Source organism: Hibiscus syriacus, unplaced genomic scaffold, assembly GCF_006381635.1.
Source record: "Hibiscus syriacus cultivar Baekdansim isolate YM2019G1 unplaced genomic scaffold, ASM638163v2 tig00002840_pilon, whole genome shotgun sequence".
Classification (NCBI taxonomy): Eukaryota; Viridiplantae; Streptophyta; class Magnoliopsida; order Malvales; family Malvaceae; genus Hibiscus; species Hibiscus syriacus.
This window is the reverse complement of record NW_024061947.1, coordinates 6,899,433-6,926,195: the sequence shown is the minus strand read 5'-3', so window position 1 is coordinate 6,926,195 and position 26,763 is coordinate 6,899,433. Positions and strand designations below refer to the sequence as shown.

Genomic DNA, 26,763 nt, shown 5'->3' with positions numbered 1-26,763 from the left:
TTATTAATTTTTTTATGTAGGAGATATACACAAATAAAACTTTAAGGTAAGCATAAATAGTAAAATAAAAAAGTAATATAAAGAAATTTATATTCAAACGTACCACCTGAGTATGCTTTGCATCTTTCAGGGTGCGTTTGGTTCACGGAATGTAAGATTACCAGTGGGAATAGAAGATTACCAGAGAATAGGATTACTGGGAATGTTACATTACTGTATTTGGTTAGTTTGGCAGGAATGTAAGATTACAGTGTTTGGTTGAAGGAATAAAAGATTACTAGAATACATATTTTACTAAATTATCCTTGGTCTATATTTTTTAACAAGTGAAATTTTAAATATTTAAATAAAATTTATTTATATAAAAATTCTATCTGTTGATAATATATTACGTGAGTTTTTAAATATATCATGTATTATTTTTATTTTAATTAATATTAAATTTTACATAATTTATGTAAAAATGTATTAAAATTTTACATCAACATTTAACTAAATGTTTACATTGTGGAAACTAGCTTCGGTTCATACGTGACACATTCACTAGGAGATTTCTTGTATTTTTCAATCGACAAGGTTTACATTCTTCGATATACAATAATTTATCATAGATATTCATAATAATAAAAAGATGTAAATTATTTTTGTTATCTAAGATATAATATTTATTATATCTTCTATATACAATAATTTATTTATTTATCTTTTATATTTATACTTAATTCTACATACTTTATCTAAGATATAATTGATTATTCTTTCGAGTGAATCCAAGACTTACCAGCACCAAAAAGTGATCTAAATATCAGTTTTAGATTGTGGGTGTATTTTAAGATGTGAAGTTTTTTGATAAGGTGATGAAAATATCATTTCTCTTCCTTCCCTCTTTTGAAGGAATCGACATGTAGCTAAAAGAAGCAACATCAATTAACTGCTAATGGTAATGGCATTGCTGGAGGTTTTTTTTGTTTTAGGGTTGAAAAGGTGAGGATGGTTCATATATTAAAAGAGTTCACAGCTGCAGAATGTGAACTTTAGTGAGAAAAAGAAATTTCTGAAATATATAGCTTTGGCAAGCTACCCATCACTTTCATACTGATTCCTTTGCAGGTGTACTATGTATCGTGATGGCCAGCCTGCTTCTCATTCACCTGATTTGCGATGTTCATCTTGAGATTCTAAGTTCGAAATATGATAAAATTCACCCTTTATTTTTTTATTAATATATAATCTTGTTTAGATGTATTCTTGTGTTGAAACCTTGGCATGCAGGTGATTGCTCTGACAGAGGAACTACTTGCAACTGCGAAGCAAAATGAGATTTCTGGATCAGATATTGGGCTAGTATTTGTGCACCCACTACTCAATTGAAGGTGATTAAATTGCCTAATGAATCATAGATTTACTTCTGTAGTTACTTTTGTTTGTCAGAAACATTGCTTTATTCACAAAGGCAAGCTTCTTATTTGAAACAAGAACTTTATTTCCTCTTTTATAATTTCTGTAAATGTATACACGTGGGATGTCACAGATTACTGTCCTATTTTGTCACATAACCCGTCTTGGCATATGAATGTATTTAAATCAAGAAGTTACTTGAACTTTGATTGGATTCCAAGCTTACCTGGAAGTCTGGAACTGCAGCGTGTTCAAGAGGACTGTTATTATCCAATATCTTGAAAACCTTTTCAGCTGTGATTTTAAGAGTGTTAATGACAAGATTATCACATTATTTGTAAGTCATAAACTACGAACAACTGTTGCAACAGAAATTAGCCACGATAATTTTGACAAGACTATCCAAGATACCGAATAACATATATGAACTCATCCATATCGAATACAATTTTATAAGCTTACATTCTTTGTTTAGCTTACATAACAAAAAGAAGTATAACATTAACCATCAAAAGTTTGTACAATGTTCAGACTTACAAAAGATAATAGCTGAGGGCATATAGGTTTTCACCTAGCCTGCTTTCTTTTCCTGGTCCGTGCTGCAAACTTACCAACTTCTATTATCGTAGGCCAAAGAAGCCAAATCCCATTTAATCAAGCTTTAATGAGGACATACATGTTTTCATTTTTTTCCAATTTCAAGCAAATGCGGGTATTAAAGTGTGGCTTGCTTGAATAGAATAAGCAAGAAATGATGTTAAAAAAGCATATTCCTATTCATTCATACCATGCACTGCTTGTTAATTGATATATAGGAATAACTTACAGGGCAGACAGTTCTAAATGCATAATTGATACTATCCCCTAATGCTGGATGAATAACTGAAACTATCCCCTAATGCATAAAGTTTAGAAGAGGTGAAGCGACTTTATTTTATATGAGGCCTCTCCAATTCTCTCTAACATATTCTGCAGCAGCATCTCTAGAACTAACTGAGTATGATTTACCTGGAGGCCTCAACATTAAGAAGTGTTTTTTTTATATAAAAAAAAAGGTTGAAGGAAGGATATGCTGCATGTCTAACTAATAAGATGATATTGTATCATCCATTCATAATAATCCTAGAAGATTCTCAAGCTAATCAAAACTATGATTTGTTGCTTTCTTTTTTCCATGTTGTCCAATAACACAATTTGTAGTTTAATATAACTTATCATTGAAGAAAGTGTAAAGTAAAACCCTCACTATAATGTGACATGAAAAAAGGATAATGACAAATGATGCAAGCCATTCCTTTTATTCTCCTATATATATGAAACCAAATATGCTAAATAACCAGTAACAGAACAATTCAAATTCTCAGCTAGTTGTCATCTCAAACCTCTTTTTCAATCCATGCATCAGCACAAGATTCTCCCGAGTAAACTATATCGATGCTGAAAATTGGAAATTATTAACATCAGAAATCAAAGTTTAATCTTATGTGCTCTGTAAGTACTCAGCTGGTCAAGTAAGAAATTATTCTTTTGTTTCTTATGATTAACCATGAATGTTTCACCATATTAAGATAGTAAAAAGTTAATAGAATACAAGCTACAAAAGAAAACAATATGTTCTTAAACTAAGTAGTTATAAAAATCTTTCTCAATAATCACTTCTAAGGAAACAACAGAAAACTAACAGTAGTTTTAAGGCTAAAAACCGGAAATAAGCATCTATCTGTTTTTTTCAGCGAAATAAGCATCGAGTGAATCGAATTTTACAAGACTAGGATATTTGTGTCGTGAGCAACTTAAGTATAGTTCATGGAAATGCTGCAAAAGGTTAATACTTAATACTACTATTGTGTACCTCATTCTGTCCTTCCCAACAAAAAATGCTCCATAACAGTACCGTAACTTCACTCTGTTCCATTTGTAGAAATCTGCGGAACACAAGAGGCCCCATTAAAAAATTCAACATAAATACTTGCTCAAAAAGAACAGGTTAAGATGGGACTATAAGTACAAACCAGGGTTTTCTTCAGCTTTATAGCTCAAAATTCCAGTGAAATTTATTTTCTTTTCCATAAATTTTGATGAACCACGTCGAGTAGTTTTGCACAAGAATAGCTTTGTTGCCATTAACTCTGTATTTTGAACACTCATATGCTAGTTTTTAGTAATCAAAAGCTTGGCAATGTCAGGACAAAAAGGAAAATATGACCCCCCAAAAAAAACAATGTATAAATTTCTAAAAACGGTTATTGTTTGTGTATATGCTAGTGGCATCATTTCAACATTTTGGTCCATGAATTTACAGGAATGGATGTCAACTGTGGCAACTATTTGAAGAACTACACCCAATCAGCTGTCGATAAGAGAAAATTGCCTATATCTGAAATAGATAGAGCCCTTCACAACCTTTTCTCTGTCAGAATGAGGTTGGGGCTTTTCAATGGCAATCCAGTTAACCAGTCTTTTGGCAAAATTAATTCAGACCAAGTCTGTTCCCAAAAGCATCAGAATCTTGCTCTCGAGACTGCTTGCAACAGCATTGTCCTTCTAAAGAACACCGACAAACTCCTCCCGTTTTCAAAAGTGAAAACTACTTCCCTTGCAGTAATAGGCCCTAATGCCAATTCTGCAAGAACACTACTTGGTAACTATGCAGGCCCTCCTTGTAAAACCGTTACACCTCTGCAAGGGTTGAAAAACTATGTTAAGGACATCAGTTATCACCCAGGTTGTAATGCAGTTAACTGCTCTTATCCTTTGACTGATCAAGCTGTGAAAGTAGCAAAAGGAGCAGAATATGTGGTGCTGGTGATGGGATTGGATCAAACCCAAGAGCGGGAAGAACTCGATCGTGTAGACTTGGTTCTCCCGTCAAAGCAGCAGAACTTGATATCCACTCTCGCGAGAGCTGCTAAGAATCCGGTTGTTTTGGTGCTTCTTTCTGGAGGTCCAGTAGATATAACCTTTGCCAAATATGATAAACACATCGGAAGTATTCTATGGGCTGGTTACCCGGGTGAAGCTGGAGGCCAGGCATTAGCAGAAATCATATTTGGTGATCATAATCCAGGTGAACTATCACTCAGATCATGTATGCTAACAGAAGTCCGACAACATTCTTATACTGATGATAAATTTAACAAATTTGTGTGCTTCATATATATTTCTGTGCAGGAGGGAGGTTACCGCTGACTTGGTATCCGCAGAGTTACGTTAAAATACCGATGACAGACATGAGAATGCGTTCTGATCCATCTTCAGGCTATCCTGGACGTACTTACAGATTCTACCAAGGACCAAAGGTTTTTGAATTTGGCTATGGTCTCAGTTACTCAAACTATTCTTATGAATTTCTCCCTGTAGCACAGAACAAGGTCTACTTAAACAATCAGTTAAAGTCTCCAAAGGTTGAGATTGAGAACTCAAATGCTCTCAAATACATACCAGTTTCAGAGATAGGAAGAGAACTTTGTGATAAGAGAATCCCAATCACAGTTAGAGCTCAAAACCATGGGGAATTGGCTGGTAAGCATCCACTTTTGCTATTTGTCAGGCGAGAAAAAGCCACTAATGGAAGGCCAGTGAAACAACTGATTGGATTCCAGAGCGTTATTCTGAGTGCTGGGGAAAGAGCTGATGTTGAATTTGAGTTGAGCCCTTGTAAGCATCTTAGCATAGCCGATGAAGAGGGTTTGATGGTTATTGAAGAAGGGTCTCATTTCTTAACCATCGGAGAGAAAGAATCAGAGATCACAGTCATCATATGATACGAAGGACCCGCTCCTCAAAACAGAGGAAATTTTACAGAATGAATCATTGTTGTCTACCTTTAATCCTGCTATCCAATAAAAAAAAGCCATCTTGTCTCGTTTGAAAATCACTCTCTAGCAAATTATGAGCAATGATTTTGTATTCCCTACAATGCTATTTCTTCATCTACAAAAAAAGAACATATTAGCAAAAACAAATTGTGCTAAAAGAATGAGAACCAGAAACTCAAAGCAGTAACCTTAGAAATCTGTTGTGTCTAAGTTATCAGTCATATCACCACTCTGATTAAGCTATCAGTCTCACAGAATTCTTGAGTTTTCGTTTACAAATATTTTGGTGATTGCCTTCTTCAATTACCACTTCTGCACTTCCTCAATAGAAAAATACATGAGCGTTGTCGAGCTCGTATGGTCGGGATATGAAAATGGTAACATGCTTTGATCGGTAAACAAATAGATAGCTTGGGTGTGATTATGCATGCTCTTCTCTTAGGGTTCAAGGAATCCATGTCCATTATGATTAAGTAGCAATATCCTATCAGTCTAGATTTTGATTTGTGAAAACATTTGACAATTTTGTACAAAGCACAAAAACACAACATTTAATACACAAAAAATGTAATAAACGGTGAGATGTTCAGTTTTAATGGACGACACGGATCAGGTGGTTTTATGGGAGTTGTTCAAACCAAAGAGAGATAAATCTGGACTTGTTGCTCACAAGGAAGGAAAAGAAGTCCATCACCCGCATTACAAGAGTTGTGAAGGTCCACTACATGTATCTCTTGTCAAGTGCGGCCAGAATGTAGGAAGCATTTGGCCAGCTATCCAGAAAAAAGCTGGAGGACTTAAACTAGAAGAAACCATCAATTTTGGTGATCATAACTCAGGTGATCTACGTTGTACTAATAGGATAGCTCTACTTCCGATTCCGAAACCAAGAAGCAAACAAACTAGGAGAGGCAATTCTTTACAACAGATTAATGACTTAATGGTAGGATGCATGTTTCAATGCGGGCAGGAGTCTGCCTGTTATTAGTTATCCACAAAGTTTCATCAGAAAACTAATGACATACATGAGTGTGTGTGCTCTACCGCCTTCCGGCTACTCTGGCTGCACTTACAGATTCTATAAAAGGCCAAGAGGTTTTCAACTTCAGCTATGGGCTCAGCAACTCAAATTGTTCCTACAAATTCCTGTGTACTGTTTTCACAACAAAACTCTACTTCAAAAATTATTCCAGAAACCATATTAAACAGGAAACCAAAACCTATCATATTTGTATCAGTTTCAGAGATAAGACACCAAAGTCAGTGAGAAGATGGCTAGAAAGCATGCAGTGTTGCTATAGGCACGAAAAGGGAAAAACCGTTGAACTTGGCCCTTGAGAGCACTGAGCACCTTAGCAGAGCCAATGACGATGGATTGGTGGTTAAAGAAGAATGTTCTTTTATCTCGAATGAAGAGAACAAAGGCTATCAGAATTAACATCACACGGGAAGAGGGGACTGAAAACTAACCCAGTCGATGGCTAAAGACTCTCTAGCTAATTTGAGTAGGCAACAAGCCGGGCATCACTAGATAGGAAATTGCAAATGCTACAAGTCAAATAGATATTGCCTCGAGCACTTCATCATGCAAGTATAAGTTGCAAACAAATTCATTCCAATTTCACAAACAACAATCAGCTATGCAGACAAAAAAATTATGAAGTTAATGGGCACTCGAACTAGCATTAGAATTTTGTTTTGTACCTAAACAGAAATTTTGTTTAAAGCGGCCCCTGAAATCTGATAAGATTATGTAGTCAAATCACCAACTATGTTAATTCTGTTTGCTCAGTAAAAATGTAGCACTGGTGTGAATAATGCACGACACAGAATGTTTGGGAGGTATTCTAGAAACATCAACTTAAACGTTCCAATTCTAGTGTATTTGATACTATAATAAAGAATACAAACAGAACCATAGAATAAGTATAGGCTATTAATATATGAGATTCCCTAGCGACTGATCAATATGTTACATACTGTACTTCTGTTCCTTTGAAAGGTTGCAACGATAAAATGTGGATCATCCCTCACTTTCCATGTCATGGCTAGGATTGTTACCTCCTGGGTCCCATCAGGGTGAGTGTGGTCACTAAATTCATGTGTGTGAGCACTAAAAATAATCCTACATACAAAAAGGAAAGGGAGCAATTGATGTGACAACATAAATTGCACTTCCATACCAATTCTAGAAAGCATTTTATTTAGGCTATAGAAATTTCTGTAACAAGAAGGAAAAAATCAGAGACAAAGACAAAGATGCAAATTTGCTTCACTGCCCAAAATTCATAATGTAGGTAGTTACTTTATCAACATTGCTTTCATACCTGCAGCCATATCCAAAGATGCCAGTAGGAAATAATAAGTTCTATTATGTGATATTTGATCACCCAAAATGCAGTAATTCCCCAAAGATGCATTCTAAAAGATGCCAAACTTGCTCAAAGCATATAATTATGCCCAAAAAAGAGAAAAACCAAATTATTAGTGGTAGTCTGTAGTTGAGAAAAGTTAAATAATAGCAAAAGCAAGAAGCATACATACAATTAGGTAACAATAGAAAGTGCAAAGGTAAGAAAAAAGAAAACCCCTGGCAGATTATATAATGGATGCTTACCTAGGTTTAAGAGCATTGAAAATGTATTCAGCAGCATTTGGCGGGACAGTTTGTGATAGATCATAAGGGTCGGTCCCAGAAAAACCTCTGAAGGAAGGTAACATTCAAAGAGTTTATTAGAATGCTTGGCAGCAGAAGTAAAAATATATTACATAGTATGAGTTCAGTTTACATATAGCAGAAGTAAAAATATAAAGGAATGACATGCTAATCAAGATCTCAGAAGTGAACAAAATTTTGCTTAAATTACCATGTTTAACAACACTATTCACCCCTTGATCTCCCATGATCCCACCAATAAAAGATGGTCCGGACCATGATTAACCAGTAGAAAGATGACAGTTCAATCTATAATTACTTGGCCAGTGGGAACTGAATATTAAGAGAGTGGGTTCAATACTATATCAAAACGGTTACAAATATGCAACTTTTAACATTAAGGAAATTATTTTATGAATAAAAAAAGCAGAAAAAAAGGAGACTTTCTAAAACAATGATAGATAGACTTCTAATATAGATTGCAGACTGATAAGATAATCTTACTTTCTCTTTGTTGAAGCTGGAACATTGCCTGATGGATCAACAATAGACTTCAAAGTACTACCTTCCATTATATGGGTCTTCCGGACCGGTACAAGGGAAAATGAAGTAGTAGGACAGGACCTGAACCGGATTTCATAGCATTTACTCTCCACCTAAAGTCATCGGACTTCCCTAAGCATGCCAAAATCATTTTTTGCTTCATCTATGCTTTTTATTTCCATTTGTAGATCCACACTTTCCCTTTCTATTACCTTCTCAACATCAAATCAGAGTTTATTGTTACCACAAAGCAATGCCGCAGCATTAAGTGAAACAAAGCTGATATTGCTAATTTCAAAAGCACCACATCCAGATGAATCCAGCCCTGGAAAATTCCTAGCTATCCAATTAACAGAATTTGTCCGAAGACCACTACACTGTCCGACATCCCTATCACCAAGAATAACATGCAAAGGATGTCAAGAAACGGACCCAACATGTTGTCAAATTGATGAAGCACCGATAACCATTTGGTTCTTGATAACTCTGACCCTTTTGCAGAAACATCACCTAAGACTAGTAGCATATCAGGGTTCAAACTCTGGAAAGATTTCTGCATTGCATTTCAGCAAATAATATCAATATCTTAAAGTTCCAAGTTTCAAAATAAGCTTATTCTGTGACTAAAGACATGTAAAATTATATCGCTATAGGACAATTACATTTAAATCACCTTGTAGTTTAACTATTTCCTTTTCTTTAATCAACATGATTCAGATTTTCACTAGCATCTCTTTTCACATCTATATATAATATAAGCCAATGGCAGCTTCACACCTTCAATCCAGCAATTGCAAATCAACATTCGAACCAAACTATCTCATTCCCCCAAATAATTCGATGAACCCAGAAAATAATTTCGATAAACAAGACCAATATCGCTCAATGCATGTGAAATAAACTTCTTAAAAAACGTCAAACTGCTGAAAGCAAACAGGGATTAAAAAGAATTGACCTTAAAAAACTTGGACATGTAACAGTCTGAAATAGAGGTTTGCAAAACCAGCTTCAGAGCCGAGCAACAGCAAGTTAACAACCATCATAACCTTGAGATCCTCAGGCGAATCATCTTCGTTCCCGACTTGTTTATCAGGATTGTAAGCTGTGTTTGGCAGGATTTTGCTAGACGGAAATGAAACCCACTCTTCGTATATGATGAATGATGAGATTATAATTACAGGCATCAAAGACCTCCAAGTAACCGAGACCATTTTCTTTGGCTGGTGTTTGGGTGAGGAGGGATTATATGGCTTTGCCATTGTCACTGTTGTTGACCTCACAACCCATTGTAAGAACATTAATGATTTCGGTTTAAGGGTAATAATCAATATTAACCCAAAACTAGTTTTAAAACCCTAATATATTAGGGATTACAATTTCTTTAATGTTTATTGTACAAGTAAAATGGAAAAATATTAGAGTTTAATATTTATTGTTTAGATTTAGGAACTATTAAAAATGTTTAAATTTAAGATTTAAAGAATATGGATAAAATTTAAAGTTTAACAAATAAATATATTGTAGAATTAATCCTTTTCATTAACAGTTTCATGGAATAATAACTCTAATTCATAATAAATAAATTATTTTAAAATAAGAATGATCTTTATTTTTATAAATAATAAATAATAATCAGTTAATTTTAATCTTTAAAGCAAGGTCAGAGGTTCGAATCCTTACGATTACGAACGAAATAAATTGGGTTAAGAGGATCGTCATTGTTTCTGTAGTATTATATCCAGATTAATCAATCAATAGATATATATATAATTTGAAATATTATGAAATTTCGGATCGAAATAAAATGTAAGGTTTATGTTAAAACATATTACTACTATAAAATTTACCAATACACAATTTGAGGATTTATACAGAATAAATCATTACGGCTACCAAAAGAAGGGTAAACTATTAAGTTCAATACTTAATTATTTAATATTTTTAATTTTATCATTTAAATCACTTAATTAATCAAGTCACTTGCCATTAACGTCCATGAAAATGTTGATGTGGTAGTTAGCGAATTTGACATAATTTTATATTTAGTCCTCAATACTTGTACATTCAATGAATTTGATCTTAATTGTAATTTAATCTAATAAATTTAATCATCTAATCATATTGTGACATGTGTCACAACATAAATAGAGGATTTTTAAATTTAATTATTTTATTTTCCACCCAATCAAATGGTGACACATGCCACCATCAAATTGGATGGAAAATTAGCCATAGAATAAAGATTTCAAGCAAAAGGAGCTAAATGGGAATTGAACCCACATTAAATGGATTAAGATTCAACGGCCGAACCACTAGGCTTACTAAAATGCAGAATTTAAATTATATATTGTAACAAAATGACAAAAAAAAAAGAAAAAGAAAATTAAAAAAAGAAGCAATAATTTTTAATAATTTTATGTATATATTTTTAAATTTAATTTTTAACTTAAGTAATAATTTTAAATTTTTTTTAATAATTTCATATATATTTTTTAATCAAAAATACTTAAAAAATTTAAATAGTTTGATAAATTTAATAACAATTTATAGATAATCATTAAATTATTTTTTTAAAATTTAACTCATAATTTTAAACTTTTTTTAATTATTTTATATTTTAAATTAATTTATTTTTATTAAAAATATATGGAATTATTTTTAAAAAATGATATGAAATCATTTTAAAAAATTAAAATTGTTACTAAAAAGGTACCCGAGTTCTCTTTGCTGGTGCCCCTTGGGCTTGCTAGACCCTCAGTCATAAGCTCATTATAAGCTTGTGTGTACCAAGTTAAATTCGAGAGGACTCATTATCTTATGTTTGTACAGAGAATAAATTCACATGAAGACATAAGGTATATGAGTCCCGAAGGTTACTTGCTAGGCTTGTACGGAGAATATATTCTCATGAAGGCGTCGCTTTCACCTCCACTTACAAAGGGTTTGGCGCTCGGGTATAGAGTCTGAGATGAAATTTTGAAAAGATGAAATCATTGAAAAAACATCAGTACAACTATTTATTTGAAAAAAAAAATAATCAAATATAAATAATAAGGACCGAATAAACAAATTAAAATTTAAACTTACAATTTTTGCTTAAGAAGAGAACCGAAAATTAATTTTGGCCTAACTCACTTACCTATTCCCAGCGGAGACGCCAAAATATTGTGGTCGTCCTTCGAGTGGGACCGGAATCCGGCTTCGACTTAAATAAAAACATGTTAGAGCCGTCACCGATCATTTTTTAAGAAATAAGGTTGATCGGACACCTTAACTTACCATCTTATCTGATTTGCGTTTTACCAGAAATGTATCAGATTCGGGAGTCAATTACAGTCAATGAATGATTAGCATCCTTGTACTGCCCTTTCGGTACCAATTTAATTTCTCGGTTGTCTTAATTGATAAAATTAAAAGTTAAATTGAAACTTAAATATTCGATTCTAATTACTTACCTTTGATCGATTAAAATTTCCCCTAAAATATAAAAAGATGTTAGATTGTAAAATAAATAAATAAATAAATAAATAAATAAATATTAAATAAAAAGGAAAAAAATTAAAAAGGTTTAAAAATAAAATAAAAGAAAGATAAAAGAAAGAATGAAGAAATTAAAAAAAAGAATGAAGAAATTTAAAATTAAAATTTTAAAAGAAATAAATAAAAAGTGAAGAAAATGTTAATTTTTAAAAAGAAAAATGAAACAAAATAAAATAAAAAGAAAGAAAGAAAGAAATGTTAAATTTTGGAAGTAATAAAAAAATAATTGAATAAAAAGAAAAAAGTATTAATTTTTAAAAAAACTTAAAGGATTAAATTGGAATAAATTGAAATTCATGGATCAAATTGATACTAACAATGAGTTGCAAGAGAAAAACAAAATGTTAGGGGACTAAATTGCAAAATATAAAAATATATTCTCGGGGATTAAATTGAAAAATATTCAAAATTCAAGATCCAATTTATAATAGTTAACCAAAACGAATTGTGCATCAAAATATCAAGGACTGTGGAAATAATTAAACTATTTCATTTTTAAATAAAAACCAAACCCCCATCTCCTTCAAACACTCTCAAACGCTCTCCCCCTCTCCATGGCTGGCCAACAATCGGCGACCTCCGACCGCCGCAAGTCGTCGCATCGGCCGCCGCTCCGGTGGCCGAAAAAGTTCCACACCGCACCAAAACGATTCCCCCGACCCCTAATGCCGAATTCGAAGCCCGATTTCCCTAAAAAACTCTCTAACGACGTAGATCTAAAACCAAATATTCGATTTTTACCTTTAACCCGATGTCTTTTCGAGTTCCCGGTGGCTTTTCCTCTCCCAACAAGATCTCTGGCGTCCTTTGAGGAAACAAAGCCCCAAGCTTTGTTTTTTTTTTTTGCTTTCGGTTGCTTTACTTATTTTTGCTTTCGGTTGTGGGTTTGGTTGTTTGGTTGGGCCGACTTTTGGGTGATGCTTGATTTTCACTGTCTTTTGGCTCTCGGTCGTTGCTGGATTTTTGTGTTTGATCGGGTTTTCTTTGACTGTTTTTTCCTTTTTGCCTTTCAGCCTCCTCGACGAGGTTTTTATAGCCTTCGATCGGTTGTTTGGGTTATGATGATCTTGGGTCATCCCCGATCTTTCCAGGGTTGTTTCCCGTCTTGTTCACGTTCTGTTGAGGTCGTCGTTGGGCCAGAAATCCCAGGATGGTTCAGTCTCGGGCGTTCGGCCGAAAGTCTCGGCTAACTTGTTAGTGTGTGGCCTCCACACGCACTGCCGTTTTCCTCTCTTACGGTGCCCTGGTTAAACACAAAACCCTAACTTTGGATTTTGGGTTGGGTCAGGCTACCTGGTTGGACTCCTTGCTGGACCACCTGGATGTTGGACTTGAACCGAAAATAGACCTAAAAACAAATATATATATATATATATATATATATATATATATATATATATATATATGTTATAAATAAATTATAATAGATAATAAATATATATATATACTATATATATAGATATACTATAATATAAAATAAATAATATATATATATATACTATATAATATATATATATACTATATAATATAAATATACTATAACAAATAATAATATAATATAATATATATATTATATAATATAATATATATGTATATACTATATAATATAATATATATGTATATACTATATAATATAAATACACTATAATACATAATAAATAAATAATATTATAACATATATATATATATATATATAATAAAAAATCAGATGAAAATGTGTGTCTACAATTCCAAATCAATACAAGAAAACAAACAAGGTCACCTTGTTCCAAATTAGTAATCACCAATTTTAACCAATCCAATGGAGAAACAAGTTTACTAGACAAGAACGTACCTTGCATATTTGCGTAAACAAAAGTTACATGAGCATAAAAGCAATCCCGTAAAATATGAACTACGGTCTCTTCCTCAAGACCATTACTTAAGCCAGTTTCACGTAACCGCTAACCAAACAAGTAACCCACCATACACCACTCTCCAAGCAAAGATCTTAATTTTAGGCAGGATCTGTAGTTTAGCAACTATTTTTCAAACTTTAAAAGCAAACGTCAGAGAATGATTGGGACGTTAAAGCCACCAGTAATTCGAACGGACAAAACTTCGATCATATTTTTAAGAAAGATGAATAGTTTGATAAGATTATATATTAATTAGTGGCCACTTGAACAAGTTCATTATCAAAAAAATAATTATCTTCTTCCAATAATCAATGATTATATTATCAATCAAAATATGCATCAACATTCTTGAGGATCAACCTATGCTCTAAATAATATCAGATGAACACCCAAGAGTAAAACTCCATTTAAAGGTCGTTATAGGTACTACGAGTTCCAAATTGTGTTATTCAAACTCACTAATGAACCTGTAATCTTTATAGATTAAAATGAATTGATTATTTCAATAACATTTCTACTAATTTGTTGTTATTTTCGTCAATGATATTCTTGTGTACTATAAAAATGAGAAAGATCGCTATAAACATCTTCGAGTCGTCCTTCAAGATTCGTAAGTATTTTTTTTCTAAACTCAGCAAGTGGAAATCCTGGCTAATTGAAATAGTACTTCGGAGTCATATTATATCCACCGATAGGATTCAAATTGATTTAAAGAAAATTCAGATTATCCTCCAAAGGAAACCAATTAGGAACATCATTGAATTCTAAAATTTATTTGGTTAGGTTGAAAAAGAATCATTAAAACACGTGGCAATATACTATTAGCGACACATATTAAGAGAGTCACAACTGAGTTCAGTTGGTATTTATTTTTTAATAGAACTGAGTTCAGTTATTTCTCTACATATAATTGAAATCATATTTTTGGTAATATAAAGTAGGATTACTTCAAAAGAAGTAGTTTGTTTGTCCCCTGCAAAGCGCGGAACAGTTGGCGAAACTCCACTATTTTTGCAGGTCTTTGGTCCCTGTAAGACACGTAGAGTAATACTTTAGGCGATGTACTCCTTATAAGTCGATGCCAATCTACCTATGCTTAATTATTGAGTGTATTTTTACCTTTTGTATTTAACTCTGATGCTTGAGATCTAATACGATGACTAGAAAGTATGGGTTCCCTGTGGTATTTGTGTTTCTCTGCTTCCAAGCATCAATCTCTCAAGGAGAACAGGCAATGTACAAAGATCCAATGCAGCCAATCGAGGCCAGGATTACAGACCTTTTGGGTAAAATGACCCTTGAAGAAAAGGTGGGACAAATGACACAGATCGAACGTGAAAACGCCACCGCGAACGTCATGACCAGCTACTTCATCGGCAGCGTCTTGAGCGGTGGAGGAAGCGTGCCCAAGGTAAACGCTACTGCAAAAGAATGGGTGGACATGGTGAATCGTATACAACAGGGTGCTCTTTCAACTCGTCTCGGGATTCCGATGATCTACGGAATCGATGCCGTTCATGGCCATAATAATGTTGTCAATGCCACCATTTTCCCCCATAATGTTGGCCTCGGAGTAACTAGGTGCATCTAAGGTTTCCTATTTCCTATTTGGTATAATTGATCACCGTGTATGAATCTTGTTTCCTTCATATATCCACCAGGGATCCACAACTTGTCAAGGCGATCGGGGCTGCGACTGCATTCGAAGTTCGAGCAACCGGCATTCCTTATGCTTTTGCACCCTGCATCGCAGTAAGTGTTCTTGCACAAGTTTTCTCATATATCTACATAATTCCTCTTTAAAGCTGCATGTTTATATATGTAGGTTTGTAGAGATCCTAGATGGGGCCGATGTTACGAGAGCTATAGCGAGGACCATAAAATTGTGCAACAGCTAACAACCCTCATCGATGGGCTACAAGGACAAGCCGCAACTGACATGTCGGGCATGCCGTATGTCAATGGAAAGTATGACATTAATGGATTAAATTGAATGGAAATTATATATATATATATATATATATATATATTGTTTGATTGTCTCGTCCCTTTGGTGTTATGATGTAGAACAAAGGTGGCAGGCTGTTCCAAACACTACGTCGGAGATGGTGGCACCGCCAACGGCATTAACGAGAACAACACTATTGTGGACGACTCCTCCTTGTACGGCATACACATGCCTGCTTACGTTGATTCGATGGCTAAGGGTATTGCCACCGTCATGGCTTCTTACTCGAGTGTTAACGGAGTTAAGATGCATGCTAATGAACATTTGCTTACCGACCACCTTAAGGACAAACTTGGGTTCCAGGTGAAATAAAATTGTTGTTTATTGGTAGCAAATTTACTAAAAAACAAGTGAGAATCCATTAATTTTGTCCCCAGGGTTTCGTCATCTCCGATTGGGAAGGAATCGACAGGATCACCTCTCCCCCTCATTCCAACTACACTTACTCGATTCAAGCTTCAATAACGGCCGGTGTTGACATGGTAGGTTCTAGTTCTGAATTACATATTGTTATGGTTGAGAAGTTGTGAAATGGTCATATGAAGTAATGGTTGCTGATTTCCCAGGTTATGGTTCCCTACCAATACATAGAATTCATCAATGGCTTGGTTGATTTGGTGAAGAAGAATGTCATTCCCATGAGCCGGATTGATGATGCCGTGACAAGAATATTGCGTGTCAAGTTCGCTATGGGCCTCTTTGATAATCCCGTGGGTGATTATAGTCTAGTTAACGAGGTTGGTTCCCAGGTGAGTTTTGTTGCAGAAACTATAAAATCAGTTTCAATTAACTTCCTGTTGCTATTTTTTTTTAAATCTGGGTTACTTTTGGCCAATCTGCAGAAGCATAGAGAGTTGGCAAGGGAAGCTGTGAGGAAATCGCTTGTGTTATTGAAGAACGGGAAGCCAGGGAATCCACCCCTTTTGCCTCTCCCGAAGAATGCCGGTAAGATTCTTGTTACGGGAACCCATGCCGATAACTTGGGGTATCAGTGCGGTGGTTGGACCATCGAGTGGCAAGGCGTCAGTGGGAACAACTGGACGGCAGGCACCACCATCCTTGACGCCGTGAAAAAAACCGTCGACAAAAAAACCAAAGTGGTCTACAAGATGAACCCTTCCGAAGACTACCCTAAGAAGACAAAACTCGACTTTGCAATCGTGGTGGTCGGTGAGGTTCCTTACGCTGAGACGAGAGGTGACAGCACAAACTTGACCATTCCGGATCCTGGTCCACAAATCATAGAGAACGCTTGTAAGACCACCAAATGCGTTGTGGTGCTCATTTCAGGGCGTCCCGTTGTGATCCAGCATTATCTGGACAAAATAGACGCCCTGGTGGCTGCTTGGCTCCCCGGGAGTGAAGGACAAGGCGTGGCCGATGTTCTTTTTGGTGACTTTGGATTCACCGGCAAGCTGGCTCGTACGTGGTTTAAGAGCGTAGATCAGCTCCCGATGAATGTTGGGGATCCCAAATATGATCCACTTTTTCCATTTGGTTTTGGACTTGAGACACAGCCCAAATCAGCCCCACAAGGCATCAAACGTGAGTTATAGACTTTCGTTTATTGTTTGTATTTGGTTTTACATTTTCATTTAAATAATTTCAAAAGTATTATTCGAATATCAGTTGTTTTATGAAAAAATAAATTTTAATACATCTATTTTTAATAACTCAACATTATATATTGACTATGAAACTGTAATTTACAGTAAATACAAGCATATTTCAACGTTAGATAATTTAAATGAAAGTGTAGTTCAGTAATATAAAAAGAAATGAATAATATGTTATTATTTTCCATCATATGATGGAGACAATAAAAGGACAGTTGTTTCTAGTGTTGCAATTTGCAACTACAATATGCATATATTTTACGATTAGGAGAGTTTTTTTTTTTCGTAGGTATGTTTGTTCTATTCACGATTACAGTATTCGAATTTCAAATCTGCTTATTGATTTCTTTAAATTTAAAAAATATAATCGATAATGTTTTAAAAAAATCGCCAAAATCCCTAAATTTCCAATCAACCTTAAAATCCAGAAATCTCTCCAATACCAAATCTATAAATTTCATCGTTACCGTCAGATGTTATTAGAGCGAGTGTGGTAGATTGGGACCTTGACGGAGGGCAGAGTGTGCATGACTGAAAAATGCAATGGTGATCGACTATTGTTGCTTCGACGGACTGGCGTTGATGAAAAACAATGCAAGATAGGATTTTGAAAGGCGATTGGACCACGACGAGGAGGGTTGTGAGAAAAGTGGTGAGGATGATCGGTTGAGTATTCAACCATGTCGGTGACTTGGGGGAAAGGATGAGGTGAGGAGACGCCGTCTAGGGATTAGCTTTTTTTTTTTAAATATAGTGAATTTTAGAGACCTTTTGAGAAATTAGAAATGTCAAGGGTCTTTACTCTTTAGAAATTTAAAATTTTATATCTTTTTAAATATGAAAAATTAGCGTAAATTACAAATCAGTTCACACGTTAAACAATACGGGTGTTAAAAAATATCTGATCCGATTAACCTGAACTGTTGACCTGTCAATTTAAACCTAAAAAAATTGGGTAGTTCTCTAAGAAAATTACCCCATCAGGCCGGATATTCGACCCGTGATTTTCCTGAATAATTTGGCCAGGTCTGGGTTGAAATATTTATATATTTAAGTTTAAAATTATACTTTTATTTTATGTTACTTAATATTTTATCTTGAAATTAAATATAAATCCCTAAATTCTTTATAGGCTTTTATTATTTATTTTAAGTTTTAAAATTTTCAGAAAAGTTTTTATTAATTTATTGAAATGAGATTCAAAGAAAAAAAATAGCAATCAATATTAATATTTTTAATATTTTTTTGAAATAAACTTATATATATATATATATATATATATATATATATATTTAAAACTAACTTTAAATCACTTATGTTGTGTATGGATTATGTATTATGAAATTTTAAATTTTATGTGTTTCATTTTTTAAAAATAAATTTATAAAATAAAAATATATATGAATTAGTACCTGTGGCTTGAAAATGTGGTTCTCTAATTTTACGATTACCCGATCTTAACGGATCAAGACACAAGCCAGCAAATATACTACCCAGAAAATTGGGTACTCAATATTTTCGGTTCCCACAAATGTGAGTGCCCGATTTTGAATACCCCTATTAAACAACAATTGGTAGCATATTTTTAAACAAAAGTTGATGATTTAACCATAAAATGTTAACCGAATGAAATGTTAAACACTTACTTTAACTTTTGATAACTAAATAAAAAATATAATTTAAACGTTTATTTTTTGGTTAATCTTAAAATTTTAAGGTCATATTTCGAGGTGGATCAGACTTGGATAAGTATAAAATATATTAATCTCATACATAATTTTTTTTACAAGAATCTCATACACAAATTTGAATTGAACCAAACTCGTTTCGCAGCACCTCTACAGTGATTATACCAAAACAATATGTATTTTAATTATACAATACATTTGAAAATATAACAATAACTTGTAAATATTAAAAAGAAAGTTTACAAGGTTCTATGAATTAGGGGTTAGACCATTAAAGGTGAGTGTTCGATCGAGTTGAGTTAAAAAATGTCGAGTTATTTGAGTTAATGAGTCTTATTTTATAACTCGAAGTTAGACTTGAAATTTTTTCGAGTTGAGCCAAATTTATAAAATTTGATTAGAGTCTAATTGATTTTTTGAGTTTATATTTAAATTTTATTGTAAATATTCATAATATTGCGGCATTATTTGATTCCAATTTAACTGATTTTTTATAACCATATATAATACATATATATTTCTTCATATTTTTTTCATATGTTATATACATATATTATATAAAGTCGAGGGACTCGACTCAAACTTAAAAATTAATCACCAGTCACTAAAAATTTCAAGCTATTCAAGTTATATTTTACAACTCGATTTGAAATTAAAATCTTTTTAGTCGAGTTTATGAAATTACAACTCGAAGTCAATTCGAGTCAAGTCGAGTCAAAAAAATCAATTTTTTGAATCGAGTTGGGTTTTGCTTACCACTATAGCCTAGGGTGCTTAATGAGTTGAGTAGTTCATGAGCAGCTCAAACTCAACTCGGTCAAAAGCTCGAATCGAGTTGACTCGACTTGAACTCGAGCTTAAGCTCGGCTCGAGACCTTAATGAGTGGAGTCAAGCAGCTTATCAACTTTTTTATATATAATTTATTAGTAGTTATCTTAAAAAATTATTTCATTCAAAAAAATCACTAATTTACTAATAGATAATAAATAGATGATAAATTGCTAATCTATCAATTTTCTAATAAACAAAAAATAATAATAAATTATTAATTAATATTTTACTACACCAAAAAATAAACCCTATTTATTATTTTAATATATTTGTGTATTGTTACTTTGGAGTTTAAACTTTGAAATTTCTCCATACACTCTTTTGATAATTTTTGATTAAATTTATTAATTTATTTTTATATTAAACTCTATATAGTATTAGTAGATTTTACCTATAGTTCAGAAAATAAGATAGAAATTTTGATAAGCTTAACGAGCAACGACCTTCATGAGCAATGAGCTTAACGAGCATGAGTCGAGCAAAATTTTAACGAGCTTCATGAGTAACGAATCGAGTCAAACAACAAAATTTTTTAACTAACACGAGTTGAACATTGTCCAACTCTCGATTGACTCACTTAATAATCAACCTAGACCACAATGGCAAGTTAAATATTTTTGCAATCCAAACTTTTAAGCCATAACAAATAGCTTGGTTTAAAAATATTTAAATTTGAATATTATATATTCTATAATAAATATCATTATATCAAAGTAGGCCTACTTTTCCATCCACTCAAATTTAGGCAAGCATCTCCAGCTTCAGCGTTTCTTGTTCTTTTCCCCCATAATTCTTCCTTATTGGTAAACCATTACTCTTCTCATGTAAAAGGACAAATATAGAGACAATGCTATATACATCAGAGCATAACGACGGCCCACACGGTTCCCCATTTGCTCGCATCTTACCACAAACATTTCTCAATCATATTGCAACGGAACAAATTTAAACTTTACAATCCTCTTTATTACTGCTATCGTTTTTGTTATGTATGGCTCATAAAAAGTCTCGTTGTGGGGTTACGAATTATGTGGGTTGGGGGTGTGGGGGCGCAGCCCCCGCGGTACGGTACAGGGTTGATTTTGTAATTATGTACCAGGGTTTTCTATTATAAATAGAGATGTAACCTAGACCTAAAAAGATCATTGAATAAAACTTCTAGCGCCGCCTAGGCACCGAGGACGTAAGCACATTGCCGAACCTCGTAAAATTCTCGTGTTCTTTCGTTTTCTTTACCCGTTTTCGTCAACAATTGGTATCAGATGTCAGGAGCAAAATTCGAAGTCGCGAAATTCGATGGTCAGGGTAACTTCGGATTATGGCAAACGAGGGTGAAGGATCTATTGGCGCAGCAAGAGATCTTGAAGGCTTTGCGACCTACAAAGCCGGCGTCGATGGATGAGGAAGATTGGGAAGAATTGCAGCAGCGAGCGGCAGGAACCATACGATTATGCTTGGCGGACGAGGTCATGTATCACGTCATGCATCTATCGTCTCCAGACGAAATTTGGAGGAAGTTGGAAAGTCCGTTTATGTCCAAATCCTTAACGACAAAACTGTATCTGAAGCAGCGGTTGTATGGGCTGAAGATGCAGGACGATCACGATTTGGCGCAACACGTGAATGTCTTCAATCAAATCGTTTCTGATCTGGCTCGGCTTGATGTGAAAATTGAGGATGAAGACAGAGCGATGATTCTGTTGTGTTCGTTGCCTTCCTCTTACGAACACATGGTGACTACTCTTACATATGGGAAAGAGACTATCAATGTTGAGGAGATTACTGCAGCCTTGTTGGCTCACAACCAGCGGAAGCAGAATGCAGGGGAAAGCTCTCAAGCCGATAGCTTATATGTCAAGGGTAATCGAGATCGTGGACGGAAGCCAGAGAAGGCAGGGTCCGGGAAGCGGAATTCCAGATCCAAATCCAGGGATAAGAAGACGATTCACTGTTACAAGTGCAAGGAGGCGGGACATATGAAGCGAGACTGTCCGAAGTTGAAAAAGCAGACCGATGAGAAGCGTGATGGCTCATCCAAGTCTGTGAACGTGGTCGAGGATGATACTTCTGATTGCAGTGAGGGTGATATGCTTTCTATTTCAACGACACAATTGACGGATGCTTGGATTCTTGATTCTGGATGTTCTTATCACATCACGCCAAATAGGGAATGGTTTTCGACATACATGCCGGTTAATTCTGGTTCGGTTTATTTGGGTGATGATCGATGTTGCAATATTGTTGGTATTGGTGATGTCAGAATTAAGATGCACGATGGCTCCGTTCGGACGTTGAGTGGTGTTCGACATATCCCAGACTTGAAGAAGAATTTGATTTCCTTGGGCACTTTGCACAAGAATGGTTTTATCCCTAAGGCTGACGAGGATAGGGAAACCATTCGGATTGTTAAAGGAGCATTGACTGTGATGAAAGGCAAGATGACTGCAGGGAATATCTACAGATTGTTAGGGAGTACCGTTGCAGGTGGAGTTCACTCTGTTGAGTCCTGTGATGATACGACAAAATTGTGGCATATGCGCCTTGCTCATCTTAGTGAACGTGGTATGGCAGAATTACACAAGAGAAACTTGTTGCATGGTGTCAAAAGCTGTAAGCTCGACTTTTGCAAGTATTGTGTTCTTGGTAAACAGACTAAAGTCCGTTTCAAGACTGCGAAGCACACAACTCAAGGGATTCTTGATTATGTGCATTCTGATGTATGGGGGCCTTCCACGACATCGTCTTTGGGTGGATCTAGGTACTATGTTACTTTTATTGATGATTTTTCACGGAAAGTTTGGGTGTATTTTTTGAAACAGAAATCTGAAGTTTTTGAGAAGTTCAAGCTGTGGAAAGCTGAGGTAGAAAACCAAACAGGACGAAAAATCAAGTGTTTGCGGTCTGACAATGGTACGGAGTACACAGATTCACAGTTCCTACAATTCTGTAAGGAGCATGGGATTCAGAGGCATTTTACAGTGCGCAAGACACCACAACAGAATGGTGTTGCGGAACGAATGAACAGGTCGTTGAATGAAAGAGCCAGATGTTTGCGGTTGAATGCGGGGCTTCCCAAACACTTCTGGGCTGAGGCTGTTAACATGGCGTGTTACCTTATCAACAGATCGCCAAGGGCATCGCTGGCTGGTAAAGTTGCAGAAGAGGTATGGACTGGTCATGATGTTAGTTTTGATAACTTACGGATTTTTGGTTGTCCTGCTTATGTGCATGTACCTGCTGATGAGAGATCCAAACTTGATGCAAAATCGAAGGAGTGCATTTTTCTGGGTTACAAGAAAGGTGTCAAAGGATTCAAGTTCTGGGATCCAGTTGCGAAGAAAGTTGTGATTAGTAGAGATGTCGTTTTTGATGAACAATCCATGTTGCAGCAGAAGCAAGACACGACAGTGGTGGATTTCGAGCAGTTTCCAGTCGAGAAACCAGAAACTTCTCAACCGACTTCTGGTGGTTCCACTACGGATGATTTGCAGGATTATAGTCTCGCCAGAGACAGGGTGAGACGGACGAATATAAAGCCTCCGAACAGATTGGGTTTTGAAGACTTGGTATCTTTTGCACTTACTGTTAGCAGTGATGATCCAGTTACTTTTCATGATGCCGTTACTAGTCAGGAAAACGACAAGTGGATGGCAGCCATGGTTGAGGAGATGGAGTCTTTGAATCACAATCGCACATGGGAGTTAGTTCCCCTTCCTGAGGGTAAGAAGCCGATTGGTTGCAAATGGGTGTATAAGAAGAAACCAGCAGTAACAGAAAAAGAGGGGGAGAAGTTCAAGGCTCGTTTGGTAGCGAAGGGTTTTTCACAGCAGAAAGGAGTTGATTATGATGAAATCTTTTCTCCTGTGGTCAGGCACACTTCAATCCGAGCAGTACTTGCATTGGTGGCTAGTTGGGATTTGCATTTAGAGCAGATGGATGTTAAAACTGCTTTTTTGCATGGTGATTTAGAGGAGCAGATCTACATGCGGCAACCTGAAGGTTTCACTCAACCTGGAAACGAACATTTAGTTTGCAGATTGAAGAAATCTTTGTACGGGTTAAAACAGTCTCCGAGACAGTGGTATAAACGGTTTGACTCCTATATGATCAAGATTGGCTACAACCGATGTGAGTATGATTGTTGTGTCTATGTTAAGAGCCTTGATGATGGTTCTTTTATTTTTCTATTACTGTATGTTGATGATATGTTGATTGCTGCGAAGAACATGGATGATGTTATCGGTTTGAAAACTTTATTGAGTCAGGAATTTGATATGAAAGATTTAGGTGCTGCAAAGAAAATTCTTGGAATGGAAATTTGCAGGGACAGAGACTCAAGGAAACTGCGGCTATCTCAACGGGGTTATGTTGAGAAAATGCTAGAAAGGTTTGCGATGAGCAGCGCAAAACCAGTTAGCACTCCATTGGCGAATCACTTTAAGCTCTCATCAGAACAGTGCCCCAAGACAGATAAGGAAGCTGAAGATATGGCAAAGGTTCTGTATTCTAATGCTGTTGGCTGCTTGATGTATGCGATGGTATGTACTCGTCCTGATTTAGCTCATGTTGTTAGTCAAGTTTGTAAGTACATGTCTAAACCTGGTAAGCAACATTGGGAAGCAGTCAAGTGGATCTTTCGGTACTTAAAGGGTACTGTGGGACATGGAATTGTTTTTGGGAGTCAGCGGGATAACCCTTTGGTTGTAGGATATGTGGATTCAGATTATGCAGGTGACTTGGATAATAGAAGATCTACGACAGGGTATGTGTTTACTCTTGGTGGAGGGCCTATTTGCTGGAAGTCTACTGTTCAATCTGTCGTGGCACTATCTACAACTGAAGCTGAATACATGGCAGCGGCTGAAGCTGCAAAAGAAGCTTTATGGCTTACTGGTTTAGTGAAGGAGTTGGGTGTTCAACAAGGTGGAGTTCAGTTGCTTTGTGATAATCAAAGTGCTATTCACTTGGCTAAGAATCAGGTGTATCGTGCTAGAACTAAACATATTGATGTAAGGTTTCACAAGATCAGAGAGTTGGTTGCATCTGGAGAGGTTTTGTTTCAGAAGGTACATACTGATGAGAATGCCGCTGATATGTTCACCAAGCCAGTTACGACAGACAAGTTCAAGCATTGCTTGGACTTGTTGAATGTTTCGAGTTGTTAAAGAAGCAAGATAACCCAACCCACATTGAAGTTTCCAAGGGGCAGGATATTCGCCAAGGTGGAGATTTGTTATGTATGGCTCATAAAAAGTCTCGTTGTGGGGTTACGAATTATGTGGGTTGGGGGTGTGGGGGCGCAGCCCCCGCGGTACGGTACAGGGTTGATTTTGTAATTATGTACCAGGGTTTTCTATTATAAATAGAGATGTAACCTAGACCTAAAAAGATCATTGAATAAAACTTCTAGCGCCGCCTAGGCACCGAGGACGTAAGCACATTGCCGAACCTCGTAAAATTCTCGTGTTCTTTCGTTTTCTTTACCCGTTTTCGTCAACAGTTTTATTTGTGCTCTTTACATGATGGAGCAAGCATTAGGGTTTTCATCACTGAACATGATGATATAGCGGTCGTCCACGGTGGCCGTATCAGGAACCTTCCTCACATGATTGGGCGGTGCTTTCTTGTCATAAGCTTGAGCCACGTAAGGATTGGCCACCAGAGTGTATGGCACATAAGGCCACAACTCCACCTTCTTCTTCAACGACTGTGCCGCTGCCCTGTTGCTTCAAGTCCACGTCCACTGATTTCGCCCCTACCAAAAACAGAATAATAGAAAACATTAAGAAAAAAACACAGAAGACAAAACGTTTATTTATCAGCACTTTTTAAGTTGATGTGTTGTTTATCTTAAAGGTCTTGATTTCAAATAAGGGTGTGTGCCTTGTTAAAGATTACCCTTTACGCCGGAGAGGACCTTCTTGACCTTACGGGCACAACCTTCACAGTCCATCCTGATTTTGAGAGCTACGGTTTGAGTTTGCTTCTTCTTTTTATTCTTCATGCTGCTAAGCAAATCGGAGATGTATTCAATGGTGCCTTCCACTCCCATCTTTGATCAACTTTCCGATCCGTGTGACTATCAATATGAAGAAGCTGTTAGCTAAGTAAAGAAATGTGTATATATATATAATGTAAGGTGGGTCGAAAACAATGACAACTCCTCCATTTGGTCGGCATGGCATGGATTTTACATTAATGTAAAATTTGGTCTTAATAAAACATATCTTAATTTAAGTTGATAATAAGATATTCTTCTACAACCTCCACGAAACTTCCTTGGGGCATGCATCGACTCTTTTTTCCTATAGAGGAACAAACACAGCACTTTACTGCTTTATAAAGTCTTCACTTTTCGTTGTTTTTTACAAAAATTGAAATGACTTGAACGACTGTCTGGAAAAAAAATACTGTTGTCTAAATGTACAGTAATGCAGCGATGACTGGTGAGATGTGGAGTGGATTGGATTGGATGGCACCCAGCAGCTGCCACGTGACAGAAGAAATGGAATGACACGCGGAGGTAGAAGGTTCTGAAAATGAGAGGGATGGCCACGTGGCAATCAATGGATGGGGTTAAATTTGGAGCTATTGGAACTGTGGTGCCAAGACGATATTATTGGGGGCTTCCTCGCCCATGTAGGGCATTGGAAAAAAAATTTTCTATTGGGTTCTAATCAAATTATTTTTTGAACTGGGATATTTGTTATAGTGATCTTATTGGTCGTCAAGTGCTCTTTACGATAAAGCCTTCTGTTGCAGCAAC

General features: G+C 35.5%; 2 protein-coding genes, 1 long non-coding RNA gene and 2 pseudogenes across 3 annotated transcripts; 3 read left to right on the top strand and 2 right to left on the bottom strand.

The window, feature by feature from the left end:
• Positions 1-758: 758 nt before the first annotated feature.
• LOC120155923 lies at positions 759-1,348 on the top strand. The gene is made up of 3 exons (XR_005519014.1): positions 759-984; positions 1,111-1,182; positions 1,273-1,348. It is a non-coding gene; the product is annotated as an uncharacterized LOC120155923 (long non-coding RNA).
• A 2,354-nt stretch (positions 1,349-3,702) lies between these two features.
• Positions 3,703-5,347, top strand: LOC120155896 (probable beta-D-xylosidase 7). Its single transcript, XM_039167361.1, has 2 exons — positions 3,703-4,465; positions 4,570-5,347. Exons 1-2 carry the CDS (start codon positions 3,703-3,705, stop codon positions 5,160-5,162), a joined length of 1,356 nt encoding a protein of 451 aa, XP_039023292.1. The 3' UTR covers positions 5,163-5,347.
• On the bottom strand, positions 5,347-9,716 carry LOC120155904 (annotated as a pseudogene).
• Positions 9,717-14,991: 5,275 nt separating this feature from the next.
• On the top strand, positions 14,992-17,427 carry LOC120155884 (beta-glucosidase BoGH3B-like). Its single transcript, XM_039167354.1, has 7 exons — positions 14,992-15,434; positions 15,515-15,605; positions 15,679-15,821; positions 15,921-16,164; positions 16,239-16,343; positions 16,428-16,610; positions 16,704-17,427. The coding sequence occupies exons 1-7, from the start codon at positions 15,010-15,012 to the stop codon at positions 17,415-17,417; spliced, it is 1,905 nt and encodes a 634-aa protein (XP_039023285.1). The 5' UTR covers positions 14,992-15,009; the 3' UTR covers positions 17,418-17,427.
• Positions 17,428-20,855: 3,428 nt separating this feature from the next.
• On the bottom strand, positions 20,856-26,103 carry LOC120155914 (annotated as a pseudogene).
• Between the last annotated feature and the right edge of the window lie 660 nt (positions 26,104-26,763).

Coding starts and splice junctions, on each gene's coding strand:
- LOC120155896 (XM_039167361.1), top strand. CDS start 3,703: ATGGATGTCAACTGTGGCAACTATTTGAAGAACTACACCCAATCAGCT. Junction 4,466..4,569: donor ATTTGGTGATCATAATCCAG/GTGAACTATCAC, acceptor ATTTCTGTGCAG/GAGGGAGGTTACCGCTGACT.
- LOC120155884 (XM_039167354.1), top strand. CDS start 15,010: ATGACTAGAAAGTATGGGTTCCCTGTGGTATTTGTGTTTCTCTGCTTC. Junction 15,435..15,514: donor GTTGGCCTCGGAGTAACTAG/GTGCATCTAAGG, acceptor TATATCCACCAG/GGATCCACAACTTGTCAAGG. Junction 16,165..16,238: donor AGGACAAACTTGGGTTCCAG/GTGAAATAAAAT, acceptor TTTTGTCCCCAG/GGTTTCGTCATCTCCGATTG.